Source organism: Lepidothrix coronata, unplaced genomic scaffold (assembly GCF_001604755.1).
Source record: "Lepidothrix coronata isolate B3197 unplaced genomic scaffold, Lepidothrix_coronata-1.0 Scaffold54, whole genome shotgun sequence".
In the NCBI taxonomy this organism is placed as follows: domain Eukaryota; kingdom Metazoa; phylum Chordata; class Aves; order Passeriformes; family Pipridae; genus Lepidothrix; species Lepidothrix coronata.
Window position 1 is genome coordinate 1,418,483 of NW_016690234.1, and position 21,432 is coordinate 1,439,914.

The window sequence follows — 21,432 nt, forward strand, 5'->3', positions numbered from 1 at the left end:
TCTACATCTGTGAGTAGCCATGCTGGGCAGGACCGGTGTGTACCAGCCACTCTTCTGCCACGAGACTGACCTGCTTGACCAGATTTTATTTGTTGGTTTCCTTTTAAACAATACTCAGCTTAGTTTGCTTATTTTCAAAGTTCTCACGAGCAGGCCCAGCTCCATGGCTTGTCCCAGCTACAGTTCCTGAACCAGGATAGTAAGAAATAGGGAGAACAGACAACAGCTGAAGGAAGGGTGCCTCCTCACACAGCCACTGCCTGGTCCACCTAGAAACAGCACCAAGAAGGGCTTTAACCCACTGAGCTCCAGATGTGGACACAGCAGTTATCCAACCCTTATCCACATCCTCTTCCTCCAAAAAAAAAAAAAAGGCAGGAAACTTGATACAACTGTACCCTGGATCCTGTGTGCTCCCCACCAGCCCCACCACTCACATTTTGAGGGTGGAATACGGCATTTCTGTACCTGTATCCGAGTCTTTTTGATCTCCATTTGTTCCAACAGTGAAAGGCAACTTGCGTTTGGTCGCTCGCTCTTTCACCTCTTTGCCGCCATCGCTACGGTCCAACTTTGGAGTCTTGGTTAGAGAAACTTTATCTTTATCCTGGAAAGAGAAGAGACCAGATTAACAATTCTCTTCCCCAGACTGAGTTCACCTGATCCCCCAAATCCCACACTGGCCTCACACAGCACCTCTTTCCTTTATATTGTGAATTTCCAGCATCAGGGTTTCCCAGCGCAGCCTCCACCAAGATAAAAAGCTCCAACAAGGCCAATCGAGGCTGCTGTGTGGTGCCAAATTCCAACCAATTCACGTAAAAAATGGAGCCAACACGTTATGTTAGGCTGGGGATGTGCCTGGCTGTGAGCATGGAGGGAAGGTAAGCTGGGATGGGGGAACCTGAGGATTTCTGAACAAAACGACATGACAAAAACAACCGATGTCCTGCTTTTTGCCAGTCTTGTTTATTCAGGTTGATTTGGATTTTAATGTGAAGCAGAAATGCTGGGAACTCCTTGGAAGCAGGAAGAGATTTTGAAGGAACATCCTGAGCAAGGCAAAGTTACCAAGTACTGAGACAGGTGAGATTTTTCACGTGATCAGGGAGAGCTGGTTCACAACTCAAACTTCAGGAGTTCAGTGTGCCGGGAACACACAGCCCGAGGTCATGCCCTTGTGTTTTTTGTATGTGAGGAACAGTATTATTTTAAGCAAGCACTTCTGGATTGACCACTGTGCCCCTGCTCCAACAACAAGGGCAGCACAAGTGGCTTTGTGACAGATCTGATTTCAATAACCCAGTAAAACCCAGACCCTGAGCTTTAGAGGCAGAGTTAGATTAAATACAAGCACCTCAATACATTAAATCATGCCAGACTGTGGCCGGGAGCTCGGAGGAGCCAATCTAAGAGCATTCCCTTGTTTAGAGAGGCGCAGTCTCTGTCTGCCCCTGGCAGGTGGTCCCGGTGCCAGCAGTCACAGGACTGTGCTGTCACTGCATGCGTCGCTCCTTCCTCTTCCCAAGTTTCTGTCTGGAGACCAGACTTCACCCACAGACGAAAGAGAAACCCCTGACTCGGCCCAAGGGGTTCAGTTTGCAGCGTGACAGCCCCGTGGCTCTTCTCACTGTGCTCCAGTGAGGACGGAGGAAATGGGCTGGGGAATCCCTTTTTTGGTAAAGCAAGAGAAACAAACCTGCCTGACAGGGCTCTGTGGTGGGAGGGAGCCAAGGCACGTTTGGAGCCCTGGGAAGGGCAGCCCTGCTCCAGAGCAGCTGCCGAGCGCCAGCCTCAGAACCGGAGCAGCGGGACTGAGTCCCCACAGCCAAAATAAACACTCCAGCATTTCCTTTAAACCCTCCAGATCGAAATGCTTTTGCCTTGCTTTTTCTGAGGTGAACAAAAATAGTTGGGAATAACAAATGATGCCACTTCTACTGCCAGCTGCTGCTCTGAGGAGCTCCCATCACCTCCCAGGAATGTCGTGTTGTGAGCAGGTACCGTAGTCTGTCCCAATTCTATGATTCTATTATCAAAAGAATAAAATAAAACACGTATGTGTCACGAAAAAAAGCCACCAAATAAATAAAGCACCTTTTTCCACACTGGCCATCCACATCCTGAACTTTTCCTTATATCTGCTTGGATAAAAGACATCTCTGAGCACTAAGGACATGAGTCTGTGAGGTTCCTGCACTGTGAAGTGGTCATGGCACCAAGGCTGCCAGAGTTCAAGGAGCATCTGGAAGATGCTCTCATACATCGGGTAGGTTTTCTGATGGATTAACGCTGTCCAGGATCTCTGCACACCCAGGAGTGAGAAAAAGGGAAGGACAGGTAAAAACGCAGTTTATTCTAGAAAGTCATAATCATAAAATCATGGAATGATTTGTGTTGGGAGGCACCTTAAACATATTCTGTTCCATCCCTTGCCATGGGCAGGGACACCTTCCACTAGACCAGGTTGCTCCAAGCCCTGTCCAACCTGGCCTTGGACACTTCCAGGGATGGGGCAGCCACAGCTTCTCTGGGCAACCTGTGCCAAGGCCTCACCACCCTCACATTTAAAGTCATTGTTATTTCCATGTTGTTTAAATCTCCACTTTGGAGGAGGGAGAGAGTAGAGGAACTAGGGGAAAAACCTTCCCAGACAGCAGGGTGAGCCCAGCATGGAACTGGCACTGGAACTGTCTGTGTGAATCTTGGGCATGCTCAGGCAGCGCTTCCTTTGCATCCGCCCCAACGCTCGGAGCTGCTGATCCAGTAAGTTCAGCACAATTAAATATCATGGAGCAAAGGAAGTGGCAGCAGCCCCAGCACTGCTTTGAAGATTAATTTGTACAGTAGCACAACGATAACCTTTTCTACTAATTGGAGCAAGGGAGATCCAGACTCTGCTCCCCCCTGGAAAGTAGCAACCTGCTGGGGATGCCTGCAGCAGCAGGCGGAACATCAAGGCACTTGGAGAGTCTTATTCCTAAAAGTTTTCCTTTTCTTATTTTAAGCTTTACTTCCCTAATTATTTCCAATTTTGTAATGAAGAATGTCATCCTTTACTTGAGTAAAACCTGGTTTCACTTTTAGGTCTTCTCATGCTTAAAGAAAGCTCAGACTCATCAGAATCAGGTTTCACAAATGGAACAAATCCAAGTCAGAATCACAGTATCCTGGAATGGTTTGGGTTGGAAGGGACCACAAAGCTCATCTCATCCTAACCTCTTTGCCATGTGCAAGGGACACTTTCCACTACACCAGGATGCTCCAAGCCCCATCCAACCTGGCCTTGGCATTGAAGAGAAACTCGTGTGAACATCTGTGTGTAAGAGTTAGGGCTCTCCTAGGCCAGGACAGGAGTCTGGGGATGGAGAACATTTGAGAGCTCAGCAGCAGCAACAAGTTCCCCTTTGTAGGTGTTAATAAAAGCTGCTTTGGCAAAGGGGACACGGCAACCATGAGTACATGAGAAATCCCCTACTGGCACGTCATGTTCTTAGTAAGATTTACTATATGAGTAACTGAACCCACCTTGAGTTACACTTGCAAAAGTTCAAAGATCACAAGTCACTCTTGGCTGCCATGGTTTAGAGCACAAATCCACCATGAACTGCCCCAGCAGCCACCCAGGGTGAGAAGCTGCAGCCTGGGGATGGAATGGTTTCTCTTAATCAGCACGACAGACCCCGATATCAATCTGCTCAGGGCATTTCTGCCATAAAAAACAGACAAAGGCTGGTTCTCTGAGCAAAAACAATCCTGTGGTTCCTTTTGATGCAGAATTCGAAAGACAGAGCCACTTAGATGGGGCTCTGAGCAACGTGGAAGTGGAAGGTGTCCCTGCCCAGAGCAGGGAGTGGGACAAGATGAGCTGTAAGGTCCCTTCCAACCCAAACCATTCTGGGACTCTATGATTTACAAACCCATGCAAAGGAATCTGTATTTCCAGCCCCATCACCTTGCTCCAACAGAACCTGACTCACATCCCAGTGCTTATGCAGAGACTTGCACTCCCAGCCATGGAAATCCCCGAGCCCTTTGTTCTCCAAAACAAGCTGAAAGCATTTCAAGTTGTGATGTCAGTAAAAATTAGGCAGCAACGAACAAAACCAGCCCAGGCAGCCCAGGAGGAGAAGCCCAGGAGCACCGAGGGCTCCAAGGCCTGTGCCCTGGGTGATGCGGCACGTCACAGTCCTGCCATGGGTAAACCAGCCCACTCTGCAAAAAAACAAATGCTCCCAAGGGTGGGGCTTTCCCTGCACTAGCAGGTCATTTCCTGAGCAGTTCTTGTCAGGGGGAGAAGAGGCAGGATAAGATTATCCCCCTGTGCTACAAAAAGGAATGGACGGTTTTACCCAAAAAGCAACTGAATGTGTTAGAAACCAAACTATTCCCTAAATCTAGGTCCCTGGCAGCCTTTCCAAAACCAGAGTACCACACACACACACACACATAAAGTTCCAAAAAGTCTGAGTTTGTGTTGTTATCAGTGCTGCAATGAAATATTTGAAGTATGGAGGTGACTGGAGCTGAAGCCCCTTTCCTGTGAGCCTCAGGCTCCGAGGTCTGTAAGAAACATGACCCTGTGATGACCATGGGATGATTTTCTTCATCTAAACGTAGGCTCTTCGGTATCTAAGTTACCCACCCATCCCTGCAGGGGCCATTTCATGGCCCAGAAGGTGACTCTGGTGGACACATAGCCCAGCTCTCATTTGTACAGCACTGGAAAGCCCTGACAGCCCAATCGGTTTCAAGAAGAACTGAAAAACGTGGACTATGTTCCCTTTTCTGAAACGAGGAGAAGAGGAAGGAGAAAAACCTTCAGTTCTTTTAATCTCTGTCAGCTCCTACAAGCAAAAACCAGGGTAAGTGTTGTTCTGTTTGGTGTTCAGCTCAACCATTGCAGCAAAAATGCAATTTGGGCTATGCAAGAGGGAGCATTTCCCCACAAAGAGGCAAATGCTCTGTGGCAGCCGCCGAGCACATGGTGTAACCACCCAGCCAGTCCCAGGCACATCAGGAAATGGTTTCCACAACTGATCTGACTCTCGCTGCAGAGCCCTGCTCAGGCTAAGCCATGAGTAATCTGCCTCTGCTATGGGGATCTGTGGATCTAGACCAGAAAGCAGAATTATTCATATAAGGCATGCAGATTTTTACAGAACCCTTCAGCCTGAACTCAGCAGGAGGAGCCACGGGGCTGCCAGTGCCCGCCCCAGGCAGGCTGAGTGCAGCCATATAAGGGCTCCACTAATCCCGGGAGAAACGGCTTCAGTGCTGTCAGACACGGTCTTTAAACCACTTCACTCTCATGGCAGCATCCCACTAGTTCGTAAGTCCCTCCTGTGGAAGGGCAGGGAGCGGAGAGCCAGGAGTATGAGCTCTACAGCTCAAAGCAGCAGCTGACATCCTATTCCTCAAAGCAGGAGCCCTCTGGAAAAGTGCAGCTTCCCTGAGAGCTGGGCTGCTGAGTGTTCAAGCATGGAACTCATGTTCAAAGTTTGGTGATCACAGAATCATGGAATGGTTTGGGTTGGAAGGACATTCAAGCCCATCTTGTTCCACAGGCAGGGACACCTTCCACTAGACTAGGTTGCTCCAAGCCCCATCCAACCTGGCCTTAGACATTTCCAGGGATAAGGCAGCCACAGCTTCTCTGGGCAGCCTGTGCCAGAGCCTCACCACCCTCATAGAGAAGGATTTTTTCCCAATATCCCATCTAACCCTGCCCTCTTTCAGCTCAAGGCCATTCCCCTTGACCCTGTGGCCCTCAGCCCACCGCAGCACCAGGACCCCCCAGCACCCAATACCATCCCACTGCAAATGCTGGAGCTGCAGAGCCCAGGCACGTAAAGTCTGTTTATTGCTAAATCAACTATCGATATTAAGGTCACATTAAAAGGAAAACACTGCAGTGGCATTGCTTTGCTCTCCCCGTGCCCACTGGTGGGTCCCTGCATGTGGCATTGCTCAGGCTCTGCCCTCCCTATCCAGCCTCGTGTGCCAAGTTACAGCTCAGGCCTTTGAACATGTTGACAAAGGCAAGATATATGAAAGGCAGTGGCTGCTGACAGGCAGGTACAACAGCGTCTGCAGGGAGGAGGTCGAAGTGCTTTTCCCCTGAGTCACTGCTCCAGCTCAGCTGCAGAATGAACCAGAAACAGGGAGAAACGGATCCTTTGGCCACTCGGGCTGGATCTCAGCTCAGTCCTGGGAAGACAAGAGCCTGTGAGCATCTCCTCCTTTGAAAAGGCCAGAATTAAGTGAGCAGAAAGCTCTGCCCCGTCCCCTCTCAGTGCCACTCTCCGCAGGTCTGTGCCGACACCTCTGAATGGGAGGCAGAAAATTGTGTCCTAGTTCTGTAGCCAGCGGGAGATAACTCTGGCTCCCGGCGTCCTCCGCGCCGCTCGACAAACCTGCTCTGTAAATAACACGCAGCCCTTAAGCTGCCGGGAGTGGATGAAATAAAATGGGAGCTGATTCATATTCCAACTGATCCTCTCCCTGCACAAGCACCTGCGCCAGCATTAAGCTTCTTACCCGGCACAGACCAGCCCTGTATTTACATATCCTTGTTTGCCAGGGTAAATGCTGGCATCTTCCCCATGCTCCAGGACAGCTGTTCTCTCTCCAATACCCCTGATCCCAGATTTTGCTCCCTCCTAGAAGCCCCATGCTGTGCCCACAACGCTCCTGCACTGACCTGTGCATGCACGATGACACAGAAAGGGGAATGCGGCAGATGCTACCAATGTGCTCCATAACCAAATCCTTCCTGGGATTTTCCTGCTGGCTATTTGGCATTTTCCTCATTTTGAGGAAAATGAGCTCAATCACACGAGGAGTTATTGCCATCACCATGGGAGGGATTGCAGGGGAAGTGACGGAGCTGGGGCTTGCCACGCTCAGCTTCAGCTCCCAGGCAGAAACTCCTGGGGGAATGTTGAGAAACTGGAGCAAGGAGATGAAAGGGAAGTGGATGAGATCTGTTTCCTTAGCAGAATTCGGTAGATGTAGGTTTTCATGTTTATTTAAATCTGCACCCAGATTTCTGCAAAACTATTGACTGGAAATGACTGATACTGAGAAGGGGGAAAAGCTGAATGAGAGGAGGCAGAGCTCATGCCCAGAGCAAAACAAGAATCTGGGAATGAAGAGGAGAAGTGTGAACTTATCTATCCTTCGACTCAGATTTCATCTCAGGAGCTTCACATCAAGCCACGCCAAAACCCAAACACCTCAAATAAGGTCCAGAAGCAGCAATTTCAGCAGAGCAGCTCCCAGGCTGAGCCCTGGTCAGCCCACACTGCTGGGGGAAGCAAGACCAGCTGAGCCTGACACGGACACAACATTTCCATCTGGAGGAGGAGAAGCTCCTCCCTAGCTCAGCACACACTTGCACCATCACTGCATCACTTGGGCCTTCCACAGCTCAGTGAAGAAACCTCTAAAAATGCACAGTACTTCAGAAGAGAATCTTCCAAAGCATCTCCTGTTGCTCAGCCAAGTCAGGTCCAGGTGGCCATAGCATTTCCTGGGAAGGACTGCAGCCACAGAGGAACAGCATGGACCCCGTGAGCTGGCAGAGCACCAATGTCATTCCCAGGATAAAAGCCCATGGCAACCTCCCACCATGTGAAACACTCCATGGCTTGGAGACATCAGGCTCCAGGAGCAGCATTCCCAAAGGAAGGAAGATGACCCAAACACAAACCTTTTTCCCCGTTTGTTTCTCCACCATGTCGTTGCTGAGAGAGAAATCTTCTGACTGTGGTGTTTTAGAACACCCACCCTTGGGCATCGTTCTGCCTTCCTTACTTGATCTTCATTTATGCTGCCATCGCCTCATCATCGACCGTCTGTTGGGAGAGAGGAAAAGGAAGGTCAGACATCTCAGAAGGATCTTCCTACTGCGGGGGGAGAAGGCAAGGCACTTCCCATGGGGATACAACCCCTCCCAATCCTTGGATGGCAGCCTCAGGATGGCAGAGCACCCTCATATGTGGGAAAAGCCATTGCGGGCTTCTGACACCTTCTCAATAAGTAAGAGGTGTTGCGAGGAATCACATATGGAATTATAGAATCATATATGTTGGAAATGACCTTCCAAGACCATCGAGTCCAACCTGTGACTGATCCCCCACCTCGTCAACCAGCCCAGAGCACTGAGTGCCAAGTCCAGTCATTCCTTGAACACCTCCAGGGATGGGGACTCCACTACCTCCCTGGGCAGCCCCTTCCAACGCCTGACAACACTTTCCACAAAGAAATTCCTCCTGATATCCACCTGAACATCATATGGCACAGCTTGAGGCTGTGTCCTCTCATCCTATCTTTGTTGCCTGGGAGAAGAGGCTGACCCCAAGAGAGGAAAGTTGGGACCTGCAGCTGCAAGCATGGCTTGTTCCATGTGCAAGGAATACCCTAGAACGGATAACGTCCCAGCAAAGAGACGTCTCTCCTGCTCTTCATCCACAGCAAGATTCCAAGCCTACACAAAGCTTCCCGGAGCTGCGGCTCCATCCAGAGCACAGGGACATGGGATAACCCTGAGGCAGGGACAGCCCTGCTTCCCCAGTTTGCCACAATGAATGCCCAGACACTTGCAGGACCAACACAAATTACAAAAACCTACATAAAAAAACGCACTTTTTGAACAAGTTGCTATTATCAGACCAGAAAGGACAGAGCGGTCAGAACGTTCCCAGGGCTATTTGACATCCCAGCTCTGGCTCCGGTGCCACACGTTGGCCCAGGTGAGCCAACCTAGAGGGTACAAAGCGCTCCTGCTCCGGTGTGTGTTGCCTGGTTACAGGGCTGGAACAACAACTGACATCTGAAATAGAGGGAGGCACGAGCTGTAACAGGGATCAGGAACAGCAGCCAAGGCCCTTTTAGGTGAACAAAAATATCTCCCCTCCTGAGACCAGAGGCTGGAAAGCACCCATGCAATGGGATATCTGCGAGAAGTGACCCCCAGCAACCCCAACAGCAACGGGCTCCTTGGACTGAGGCTGGAATGGCACAAACAGGGCACTTTTGGGAACTTTTCCCCAGCTGACTGTCACCTGCCAGGACTAACATCGCACCCATTAATGTCTGACACCAGCACCTCTGCAGAGCTACAACTGCAGGAAATTGTCCAGGAACAAAGTCATGCAGTGCTCCATCACGAGATGGGAATTCTGGGGGCGGGGAGAGAGAAAAAGCAAAGAAGAGAGGAGAGGAGAGAGAGGAGAAAGGAGAAAGGAGAGAGGACAGGACAGGACAGAACCCAAAGCCTCCTGCCAGCCCTGGCTGAAGCAGCTTGAACCATGTCCTGGGAGAGCCTGGCACCACCTTGCCAGGTGCTGGATCCCACACTTGCAGCAGGGCAGGACAGGGGTTACAGGCTGAAGGAACTCAAGAGTGGTGCTTTCATCAGCCTTGTATTTCAGAAGTTCCCTGGAAATCCCTTTCAAATTTAAATGTTTTATTTATGCTTCAGAGGCTTTGGGGCCCTTTGGGTTGGTTTGTGGTTTTTTTTTTTAAAAAAAAGGTGGTTCAGAGGCCTCATTGCAGCCCAGCAGCAGCACAAATTCCCAGACCAAAGCACTAGGCACAGACAGTCCCAGCACTAGGTGACTGTGCTTCCCAAGGTGGCTAATTCTCAGCCCCAGATCCTCTGCCTGGACTATGGGAAGGTGGTTATCCATGTTTAGGAACGAAGCTTTGGGGACAGAGACCTCCCTGTGTCCCCCAGCTCAATGTGGGGACAGCTGTGGTGCTGAGGTTCGGGATTCCCAACCATCAGTCCACAGCCCTTTCCTTCTAGCTGGGAGAGCAGGAAAAGGACCTGAACTGGCCAAGACAGGAGTAGGCTGATCCACTCTCCTCCTTGCCACAGCTGGGCAGCAAGAAGGGGTGAAGTGCAGAAAATTCAGTCTAATAACCCAGCATGCCCATAAAGAATTAAGGAAAAAGAAAACCTGTTTGAGTGAGGGAATGCCTGCAGAGATTTGTGTCTCCACATTTCTGCTCTTCACTCCTCAGAGACAGCACGAAGGTTCAGCACACCAGGGCCAATGCAAACAGCACCTTAAAAAGGCAGCTCAGCCATTCCTGGATTGTCAGCATGGAGGGGCTGGAGTTCACCAAACCCTTGGCCAAGGCAAGGGGCACTGGCCCCGGAGCTCCCCCACACCACCACCCCCAGGCTCCAGGAGCAGCTCCAGCCATTCCCAGCCTCAAGAACCTCACTCTGTCAGGCATCATTAGCCAGCTGGTAAAATTAGAGAATTATTTCCCCTTAGTTTCACCTACTGGGCCTCATTAAGGTGCAGGTAAAGGAGAAAGGAGTGTGTGCCTGGGAGGAGGCAGGAGCAGAGGACAATATTCCCTTCAATATTCACTGCAAACCTAAGAGGTGGAAATTCAGATGAAGTGCTGGGCAACGGAAATTTATTTACACTTTCCAACGGATATTATACCCAAGCAGCTTCAGCTCTGCTGACAGTGAGCAGGCTGGGACTGGGACACGCTCTGCTCCCACCTGCAGCCAAAAATCAACCCCACATTGCCACCAGTGCCTCGCTCAAACAGCTCCATGACCTGCACGCTGCCAATTTATTCTCAAAAAACCTGTGCCCACTCCCAAGTCTTTGTGGCTGTTTGTACCAGGGGTAGGTACCTATTCACGTGGAGCTTCTAAAACCTGTTTAACTGAGAAAAGGCCAGACGGATGCCAGATTAATTCTGCGCCCCTTCTGTTCGCAGAGCTGACTCATTACACTTGGAAAGCCACTGCCTCTCCGGGTAAACACAGCCCTGGCCTGTTCCACAGCTTGCAGGGAGTATCACATTTGCACAACAATTGCCGACAACACCGCAGCTTTCCTTTCATTTTTAAGCACGTTTAATAAGTTCGTTTCATTTTGAAGCACGTTTTATCAGAGTCGGAGGGGAGGTACACGTTCCCAGCTGGAAGAGCCACCCCCAGGCGCAGCACAGAGTCACAAATCTAGGGCTGCAGAATGACAATTTGGCTTCAACCCCTCCTAATTCAGAAGCTGGAGGAGCACCCCTCTTCCACGACCTCCTTCTCCAGCTCACCTTCCTACCACAGATAACCAGCACCCTTCCTATTTCGTAAACAATTAACTAAGCTCCTCCAAGGAGCTGATTCCATGTCGCCGCACAATAAGAAGTGGGAGACTGAGTGAGCTCAAGGGAATATAATCCCTTGTACTTCTCCTGGAAAACAAAGGAGCTGTTTCCCCCCTGGCCAGTGTCCAGCCCTGGCTGCACAGCCGGCCTGGTGCTCACCAGGCCCCGGCATGGCCACAGCAGTCCCCACTGCCAGAAAGCTTGGATTCCACACAATCCCCTGGGAAAGCGGTGAATGGAGAGGGGGAGCCTGCTCTGAGATGGACCAGCTCTGGGCATGGCAGCTCCTGCTGTTTGAGGATGGCTGGTTCCAGCATGGAAGGCCATGGTGGTCCTGGCCCACAGAGTAGGCACACGGGACTTGGCCAGCTGGGAGAAAGCTGGAAAAGCAGAGATGACACCCAGTCCAGTTCCCCCTGCCCCAGACCTAGGGCGCTCCTGGACACTGCCAGGGGCTGGCAGATGGAGGTCACAGCCCCCACAGCATCCCCTAGAACCTTCCCAGATGATGGAGAAACAGGACCATTGGGAGCATGACCAGGAGTGGGGCTGGAGCCATGCAGAGCAAGGCCAGCTGAGAACAGCAGAGCTCTGCAGAGCCAGCCCTGGCCGTGCCCACCCACCCACGATCCTCTCCCCTTGCTGGGCTGAGGAACCAGTTGAAAATGGGTTTTATTTTGCCCAGGGTACACCAAGCCAAAGCCACACACTGAGACCAAACACTTCTGTGGAGGACCTCAAAGAGCAATGATCCCAAAAGGGAGGGAAGGGAGGGAGGGGTTCATCTGTCCCTTGGAGGAGGAGAGCACTGCTGGCTTCAAGCTCAGGACATCTGGGAGACAGTATGGGACCAGCTGCTCCTGTTTGCCAGGAGGAAGCTCCCAGTGAAGGTGACAGTAAACTGGGACAGGCACAGAGGAACACGGACAGAGCCCACTCCAGCCCCAGCCAGACAACACCAACACCATGCCCAACAGGAGAGGAGATTTCTCGTTAACAAACCCAATGGATCCCATGTACATTTAAATTCCCCCATCCCTATCTCTCCTTGCTCATGGGCCCACAGCAAGCAACACACCAACAACCATATCTGTGACAAGGGAAATGCAAACACCACTGAGGACCTCAAATGAATCACAGAATAGGATCGTGGAATGGTTTGGCTGGAACGGACCTCAAAGTTTATCCAGTTCCACCCCCAGCCGTGGGCAGGGACACCTTCCACTATCCCAGGTTGCTCCAAGCCCCGTCCAACCTGGCCTTGGACACTTCCAGGGATGGGGCAGCCACAGCTTCTCTGGGCAACCTGTGCCAGGGCCTCACCACCCTCACAGGGAGGAATAAAGAACACTTTCAGATGTATCTCCAAAGGGGAATGGCAGCCTTCCACAGCTTTGCTGGTCCCAGCCCTCCATCCCAGCCCTCCATCCCTGCCCTCCCACAGAGCAGCCAAACTCCTGCATTCAAGCTGAAGCCACAACAAATGAGCTCATGCACACGATCTGTGCATCGGAGCCTGCCCGGACCCCGCCAACCTGGAGTAAAAAAGATTGTGGGGCCTTCCCTCAATGCCAGAAAATAAGGAGGGAGTTGGCTGAAGGCCCCTGCCCATGCAAACCCCCCAGTGCAATTAGAGCCCCAGACACTATTTGCACAGATTCAACACATTTGTTTGGTCTGAAAAGGTTGGAATAGGAACAAACCTTGTGAAAAATGAAAATTTTAATACCTCAGGCTCCTTTTAAGGACTCTGTCCCAGAAAAACAGGTGTCTTAAATCTTTGAAAATTGCCTTAAAATAATCTCACACCCAGAATTTGACATACACCCCCAGCACTGGAAAGCAAGGGGAGAAAACCAAGAGTTGAGGTCTTTCAACATGCAGAACCATAGAATCTCAGAACTGTCTGGGTGGGAAGGGACCTTAAAGCTCATCTTGTTCCACCCTCTGTCGTGGGCAGGAACACCTTCAGGCTGTTCCACCAACATGCTCCCAGCACCTGCTCTCCACCAGTTTATCCTTGACCTGTTTGGCCAACACGACCCACGATTAGTCCCTGAAACTGCCTGTGAGCACCAGCGGGACGTGCAGTTTGGGGAACAAGGAACAATTGTTCTTTGTGCTCCAGCCCCACTCTGGAGGAGTAAAGTCCATGGTTTTCCATGGTGAGTACACAGGGCCAGGAGCAGCAGGAGCCCTGCAAGCCTGCACAGCAAACACAGGTGGTTTCCTCAGCACCTGACAATGGGTAATCACAGAGATTAGCTATTAAATGAGATAGTGCAGTGCAAGGTGCTAATAATTCTTAGGACCCAAAAAAGGGCAATGGAGAGAGCCCTGTGTTTTCCATGGGAAAGAATGCTCTCCTGGTCTCGCAGCTCCGTCGTGTCCTCACCTTCAACTCCACATCTTTCCTTACCATGGGGAACCTGTTATCTGCTTGTTCCTGGCTTTCGAAGGGGGATGTCACCCATTATCAGGAGTTCTTAGATATGAAACATCTTCATTCACCTCTTTGCACAGCTTCTCCTCTCCTGTTCTCAACATCACTACCTGGTCCCCAGTAACTGTCCTTCCTTCCACCTTTCCCAAATATTTATTCTGCCTTACTTCCTAGTGTTTCCTGACCTCCTGATATCCTGCAACGACTCACAGCAGGCTTGGGCAAGGCTTGCTGCCCTCTCAAATACACGCCAGCCAAGTGAACTATGTTGGAATCATGGAATCCCAGACTGGGATGAAAGGAACCTTAAAGACCATCTAATTCCAATCCCCTGCCATGGGCAGGGACACATTCCACTAGACAAGGTTGCTCCAAGCACTGTCCAACCCAGCCTCGAACACTTCCAGGGACAAGGCAGCCAGAGCTGTGCCAGGGCCTCCCCACCCTCACTGTAATAAAAAACAACAATCCTGCAGCCTAAGTTACCTAAATTAAACTGAATTAAATAATATTACTGAATTATGGCAGCTCTTAGTATTTCAATCATCTGTGGAACAGATGCCCCTTCCTGGTGTTCCTCAGGACCTGCAGAAAACAACACAGCGGAGCAGCTCGGCCTGCACATGGATTTGCACCCACGTCTCCAAGGGCCATGGTCAGGATGATGCCCATGACCTCACTGGGCTCCACAAACGTCCGGCTCCTCCACAGTTCTCCGGCGATGACCCACTACACAAACCCATCCTTGCCGAGGGTTGAATTCCAACCACAACCTCATACCTGTGACCTGCCAGTGTCTTCTCCTGCCCCAGCAGGAGGTCAACAGTGCCAAATTCTGACAGCTCCACATACTTTTATTACACCAAGTGTTGCTATTTAACAGGATTATATTTGGACATTTCTGTCCAACCACACTGTGACTCAGAATCCTCCAGCTGGGACCGTTCTTGGGAGACACAAAGTCCGAACTAGGAGCAAGCCCTGACAGTGCCTTGCACCCACGAGCAGCCACTCCGCCTGTGCGGTTTCTCCGGGAGCAGTTTTTCCCACAAACCCTTCCCTCAATTATCTGTACGCAGCTGCCTCTGGTATTGCTCCACTTCTGGATGCTGCCGATGGATGATCTGGTTCCTGGCCAAGGTTACAAAACTGTAGTTTGAGTCAGTGCTCTGAGCTGTGCTCTGGGAGTGGGATCAGCTGCGATGAGGAAACCTCTGGAGCATCCACAGTGCTACAGGAAGGCTGGACCAGTGTAGGGTCCCACCACCCCACTGTTATCCAGGGTGGGAGAGTGATTATCACACTGCTATCCTCTCCAGGATGGCTCCAAATCACCAGCTTGGACCAAAACCTGCTGGAGAAGGAGGACTCCGCGCTTTGCCCATCTCTGCTTTGCACAGAAATCTATCAGGCATCAGCCAGGGAAGAGCTGTGTCTGCCAACACAGTCGCTGCCGGAGTTCCTGCACAACAACCTCCTTTAAAACTGTGATCAACTTCACACAGATATTTCCACTGCTGCTGCACACGGGAGGAAAAACACAGCCCAAACTACCCTGTACACAGAAAATAGGGAAGAAACGCAACCCTGATGAGCTGAGAAGTTTGGGGATGGCGAAGCCTTCACCCACAGCTCACAGGGATGTGAGCAGGGTCTTGAAAGTCCCACCAGAGGAGAAAGACAGGGATTCCCTTGGGCTGTTTTATCCTGGCAAAATTTAAACACAAATCTGCAGGACCCACTGCGTTCCCAGGACAGTTTGGGGCGCTGGGCTCTGCCCCCCGTGCCCAGCACGGAGCTGGGACTGTGGATTGCTCCACTGAAGTGCAGCTTACGGGATTCAAGAGTACCAGCTAAGCCCCAAAAATGGGCTCCAGTCCTGCCCAATTTTCACCATCACATGCTTCACTATGTCAAAGTCTAGGACAAAAACCAGCTTTAACTACAAATAAACCACATGACTCAAACATGCCCTTAAACCTGAGAAGAGATCAAGACCAAGCACACTGATTACACAAGACAGAAATCAAAAATATTTTGCAAAAGGTGCCACAGCCACTGGAACAGGGTCCTTCAAGTTGAGGAGACCCTCGGCATGAAAGTCCTGCTATGACCAGCCTGAGGACTCTGCAACTCCAGCTGCACCCCAGTGAAATCCCTGCTTGAGCCGCGGGGAATTTGGACAAATGCTTTGGGATATCTGTGTTTAAATTTGGTTTCAGTCCACGATGTCGCAACGTGGACAAGTAACATCTCCCAGCTGCAAGCAGCAAAATCCGTGGTAATGGCAGCAAAACATTCCTCGTCCTCCCTGTTCTTGCACAATTCTTCCCCGGATCCCTCTCTCCATCTCAGCATCTTTGTGCTTCCTCCCAGCGTGGGAACCTCAGGAATATTTTGGTGGATTCAGGAGCAAGGACCAGACAGAACGAATTTCACACAGGGGCCCTGAAGGAATCAGGCTTCAGGGAAAATTCAGCACAGAACTTCACTGATTTCCTCTAATTTGGGGTCTGCAAACCCAGGAGCTTTGCTTTCCTCTTTTCCCTCTCCCATCGAGGCCAGCGGGTTCCAGACCAATGTTTTACAAAGTGTACAAAACACTTTGCAGTAATACTTAGATTTGTTTGCCATGTTACTGGCAGCTTTTAAATGACAGGGTAAGAACTGAACAGAGATGGACATAAGGCCAGGTTGGACGGGGCTTGGAACAACCTGGGATAGTGGAAGGTGTCCCTGCCTGTGGCAGGGGATGGAATGAGATGAACTTTGAGGTCCCTTAAATCCCATTCTGGGATTCTATGAAAAGATGGATTCATAGCTTATAGTAAACTGGAATTCTGTAAGCATGGAAGGAACTTGGGGAAGGGGGAAAAAAAGCCTGGGCCATGTGAAGTTCCAGCTTTGTGCCAGGGCAGCATTCAGCAAGGAAGCCTTTCTCCTTAACACACCAGGCACCATGGAGCAGCACAGCATGATGCCAAAGCCGGGCAAGCACCAAGCTACAGAGGGGGGGAAAGGCTTCTGCTGGATTCACAGCTCCATGCAAGAGGGAAGGAAGGGGAGGGCAGGAGAGCGGGCACACGGTGGGTCTGTTATGCACAGTTCTGGGCAGCCATGCATGAGGTGCCACACTCAGAGCTGAGTCCTTTCCTTCTCAATTGCTGCTGCTCCCTCCCCACCAGCAGAACTGTCACCATGCTTTCTGTACCACTGAAAAAGCCATGGCAGCTCCCGACACGCTGATACCACCAGCGGATTTCCCCATTACTTCAGCCTGAGCTGGGAGCTGAGCCCCGGCTGGAGCTGTGCTGCTGACGCCAGCTCGCTGCCACGCTGCTGCTCAACGCGCTGTGTGACAGGAAACACTCACTGTGGCTTTCACGGAGCTCCGTGTGCTGCAGCCAACGTGGAAAACACACAAATCCCGAGCTTCTCCAAGCAAACCACATGCCCTCCACTGCCAAGGGAGAAGCACCTTGCCTGTGTTATCTTCGTCACTTCTGCTCATCTCATTCCAGAAGCCAAGCTCCCCGTCTGGTTTTCCTGTTCTCGGTTCAACAAGCGGTGGCTCTGCTGTGGCAGGTGCCGGCAGGTCCCTGCCCACGGCCATGGTGATGCCAGGATGCTCCCACCTGGCTCAGCTCACTGCCAGGACCCCGGCCAGACACACGTCAGAAGCAAGGGAAGGGGCCATCCTGGTCCAGGGGCTGGCAGAGAAGGTTTGGGCACGGCACAACCCCACTGCTGGTTTGCAAAGCATCGAACCAAGGTGAATTCTCCACAAACCTGACGCTCTCCTTCTTCCAGCTCCAGCTCCCAAATTACACACTTTTTGGAGATCTATTGTATGTGAAAACATAGGAACGCATTTACCAAAACGGGTAGGCTCCTGTATAGGGAGAACTCAACCTCCTCTACAAAGCTCTTATTGAAGGTACCATCTGAGCAGGAGTGATGGCAAGCTGTAAGAATGGACCTGCTTCAACGGATTCTTCTGTAAGGACATGTGTCCCCCCTCAAAAAAACCTGAGAGCCCCTCCTGACTTTGAGCCCAGTGAAGGGACATGTGGCCTCTGGGACAATTTGTGATAAAGCTGCTGCCTCAACACTGGCTGAAAACCGAGTCAAACTGAGAATACCCAACGACATTGTGGATTCTCTATTCCTGGAAGTGTTCAAGGCCAGGTTGGACGGGGCTTGGAGCAACCTGGTCTCGTGGAAGGTGTCCCTGCCCATGGCAGGGAGTGGAACTGGATGAGCTTTAAGGTCCTTTCCAACCCAAACCATTCCATGACTCCATAATTCTATGAATACCTGGAGCAGCTGACCAGACACATGGTGGGAAGCGTGTGGCTCTTTGGATGTCCCTGGCACCACAGCACAGCTCCACCAGGGCTCGCCAAGGAGCCCCAGCACCTTCCAAAAGGTAACACTCAGACAATATACAAGTGTGGCAAGGGGGGGTGGGGTGGTAAAAAACTCTGTCACCTCCTTGTCTTCCTTAAAAAGCCAGGTCTGTCTCCCAGCTGTGTCCTGGATCTGCCTGGCTCCCCAGGCTGAGGACCTGGTGTGACAAGGTAGCATTCAGTAGCAGAATTCGGAGAAAGGAGGGATCAAGGTCAGGCTTGGTGACCCTGGGTGGGGAACAGAAGCCGGAATTGACAGGCAGCCTCTGCCCCAAGAGCAGCCCAAAGCCAGGCTGCAGCCAGAACAAAATAACACATCCATGGAGCCAAGCCTTGGAGCAGAGATCATGACGATACAGGTAGGAACAGAACAAGTGGAATGGTACTATTTATACCTGGTCCCCCAGGTCTGCGCCAGGCTGACGTGGCTGACACCTGGCACACTGCACACGCGCTCCCATCAGGATCACAGCAGACAAAGGGGACACTGCCGGTCCTCCCAGGAATCACAGTCTCAAGAGGTGAGCACAGTCAGCTTCTGTCTGTGATCCAAGGACTAAACCTCCTCACAAACCAGGGTGGAACCCTGTCGGAACCCAGCCCGGCACGGGGCCACACCAAGACCGCTCCCACTGTGTCAGAGGGTGGATGCCCAGTGGGTGCCAGTGGAGGGTTCAGCCTCAGGGGCCTCGGGAGCAGGACAGGAGTGTTGGGCTTCAGCAGAGCTTCACACTCCTGGCTTGGTCCTTTACCCGTGTGGTGAATTAGGGCACAGAAAACAGCTCAACCAGGTCTTGTCTCAAAATGATTTTATCTCCTGGCCAAGCACAATGGTGAGGGAGACAGAAAACGTCAGAGCTGAGGTTCCAATCCTCTGCATGGTGAAGCCTGGCCACCTCTCCAGAGCCTCCCATGGACTGAGCAGCCTCACCAGCCACCCCCTGACTGAAATCAGCCCAGCAGAGCCTTGCCATCTCCAAGGAGCAGCGCCTGGTGCTCCTGGAAAACATTGAGATTCATGTACCACACACCTTGAGCTGGTGGACACGGGGCTTAGGACTTAAAGACAAGGGTCAATACAACACCTGAATTCACCAGTGGGCTCCTGGGTTGCCCAGGTGATCCCACCATGAGCTCCACAACCTGCAGAAGCAACCCTGGAATTTCTTTCTTTGGCATTGACTTGATTGGCACTGGCAGCGTTTAACACTCCACAGTGGAAAGGGGTTTGATGCCTGGGAAAGGGTTTCACAGCCTGGAAGGGGTTTCACAGCCCGCACGCTCTGTGCTGGCTCTGCAGAGAGCATTTCTCCTGGCTGGGTACACCCCATCTCCCCCTGAGCTCTGTTTGCCCACAACAGCAGCCGGCTGCCCTGGCTGTGCAAACACCGGCCCCGGGAGCCGCTGGCACTGCCGCGGTATCGTGGCAACGTGGCTGAAGCCGGCTTTGCAAACTCACCAAGTGTGCAAATTAATTTCATTATCCGCTCTTGCACATCATGAGGAGGGAAAACAAATAACCTGCCTGAAAGTACATTCTAGTAATTATTAACACGGTGTAAGCGGAGCCTGGGGGAGCAGGAGGAAGGACAGGCCGGGAGGAGACCCTGGCACTGCCTGGCCACCAGAGCACATTGGCACTGCTGGACTTATAAAACCCAGCCCTGTGCTTCATTTTGTTCCCTGTTTAGCCCAAGGATTCTTCATGTGCTTGGCTGCACCTACACATTCTCCCAACAGTAAAACTGACCATCGCAATATTTCACCAGCAAAGCTCTTGGATTCCATTTGCTTTTGCTTTCACAGAATCACTGAGGTTGGAAAAGACCTCCAAGACCATCGAGTCCAACCTGTGCCCGATCCACACCTTGTCACCCAGCCCAGAGCACTGAGTGCCATGTCCAGTCATTCCTTGAACACCTCCAGGGACGGGGACTCCATCACTACCCTGGGCAGCCCCTTCCAATGGCTGACCAGCCTTTCCAGGAAGAAATTCCTCCTGATGTCCAAGCTGAACCTCCCCTGGCATGACATCCTTCTTCCTCTCACAAACGCTCTGAAACACCCAGAGCTGTCAGGACAAACAAACATTCTCTGGTGATGCCCAGGTGTGCACTGAGCACTCTGATTCCTATTTTATTTTATATTAAAAACCTTCTTCAGCTCAGCAATGATGGGTTGGTCTGTTCCAGAAATCCCCCTCCCCTCCAAAAATGAGAGCAAGACCTGAGATTTAATACCCTGCACATGAGAATTTAATCCAATGCTGTAGGTTTGGATTACATGACTCCTTCCTCATCCCAAGAGGCAGAAACCCCATGTCATAGCAAACTATATGTTTATGGAGCTGGAATTTTTGCTTGTGGAATTCACACAATAACCTTAATTCTTAGGAATCCAAGCAGTTCCCATGTTCCTGATGATGAAATGGCTGCAGATGATAATGAACCCACAGGCTTGACCTCAACACAAAGCATCCCTGAACACTGCACCTTTGTCAGGAGCCGAGGAGATCCCTCCCTGCCCACTCCAGCTGCCTCCCTCCAACAGGTCACTTGGAATACACCTTCTGAGGTGCCCAGTTTGGGGGGATTTAGTTCATCATGGAAAACTGAGGGGATCTCAGCTTGGAGGAAAGCAGAGCAGAAGACTGCGAACCTACGAAGGCCAGGCTGGACAGGGTTTGGAGCAACCTGGTCTAGTGGAAGGTGTTCATGCCCATGGCAGGGGATGGAACTGGATGAGTTTTAAGGTCCCTTCCAACCTAAACCATTTCATGATTCTGTGATTCTATAGCAAGGCTACGGTAGAGTTCCATCAAATCTTCAGGCATTATTAGTAAGCTATTAAGAGGTCCTGTCAAGACAGATAGGCTTTGAGATTGCTTTCCAAGGCAGGGATTTCAGGATGCATTGGGTGCTGCAGCAGCCCAGTTTTCCCTGTAAGCAGCCTGTCGTGTGAGCCCTGTTTTATAAGGGACCTCACATCTAAAACCTCAGATGTTTTCCAAGGTGGCTCACACAGCCACATCCTAAACTTGGCATGGCCTCAGCACCCAGTGCCTCCATGCACCAGGACCATAAGTTAGTCAAAGCCTGGTTTGGATGAGATTCCTGTACAAACCTGCTCCCATGGGAGCACTCAGCTCCCTGCAAGCACAGCCTGGGGATGGAACAGCCCAACCCAGGGTGCTGATCCACCAAATGAGCTCTTCTGCCCCGTGTCAAGGCACCAGAGGGGCCGTGCACCGGAGCACGTCCATCCACCTGTGCCGTCCTCCCTCCCTGGGCCTTATCTTTGGAAGGAAAGAGCCATCTGCATATCTACAACACTTGAAACGAACTCCCCAGCGGCTCCCAGGGCTTTTTATTCACTGTGTTCTCAAGACCATCAATATAAATAGATCTGCACAGAAACTCTTTCATGTTCTTCCAA

General features: G+C 51.3%; 1 protein-coding gene across 3 annotated transcripts in view; it reads right to left on the minus strand.

The window, feature by feature from the left end:
* Positions 1-21,432, minus strand: part of ANKRD11 (ankyrin repeat domain 11) — a 134,287-nt gene that overhangs the window by 25,324 nt on the left and 87,531 nt on the right. For all 3 annotated transcript variants that reach the window (XM_017816184.1, XM_017816186.1, XM_017816185.1), the window contains exons 3-4: positions 7,715-7,859; positions 469-607 (exon numbers count right to left, since the gene is read on the minus strand). In XM_017816184.1, the coding sequence (XP_017671673.1) occupies positions 469-607; positions 7,715-7,801 (226 nt within the window). In that variant the 5' untranslated portion in view covers positions 7,802-7,859. The remainder of the gene's footprint in view (positions 1-468; positions 608-7,714; positions 7,860-21,432) is intronic.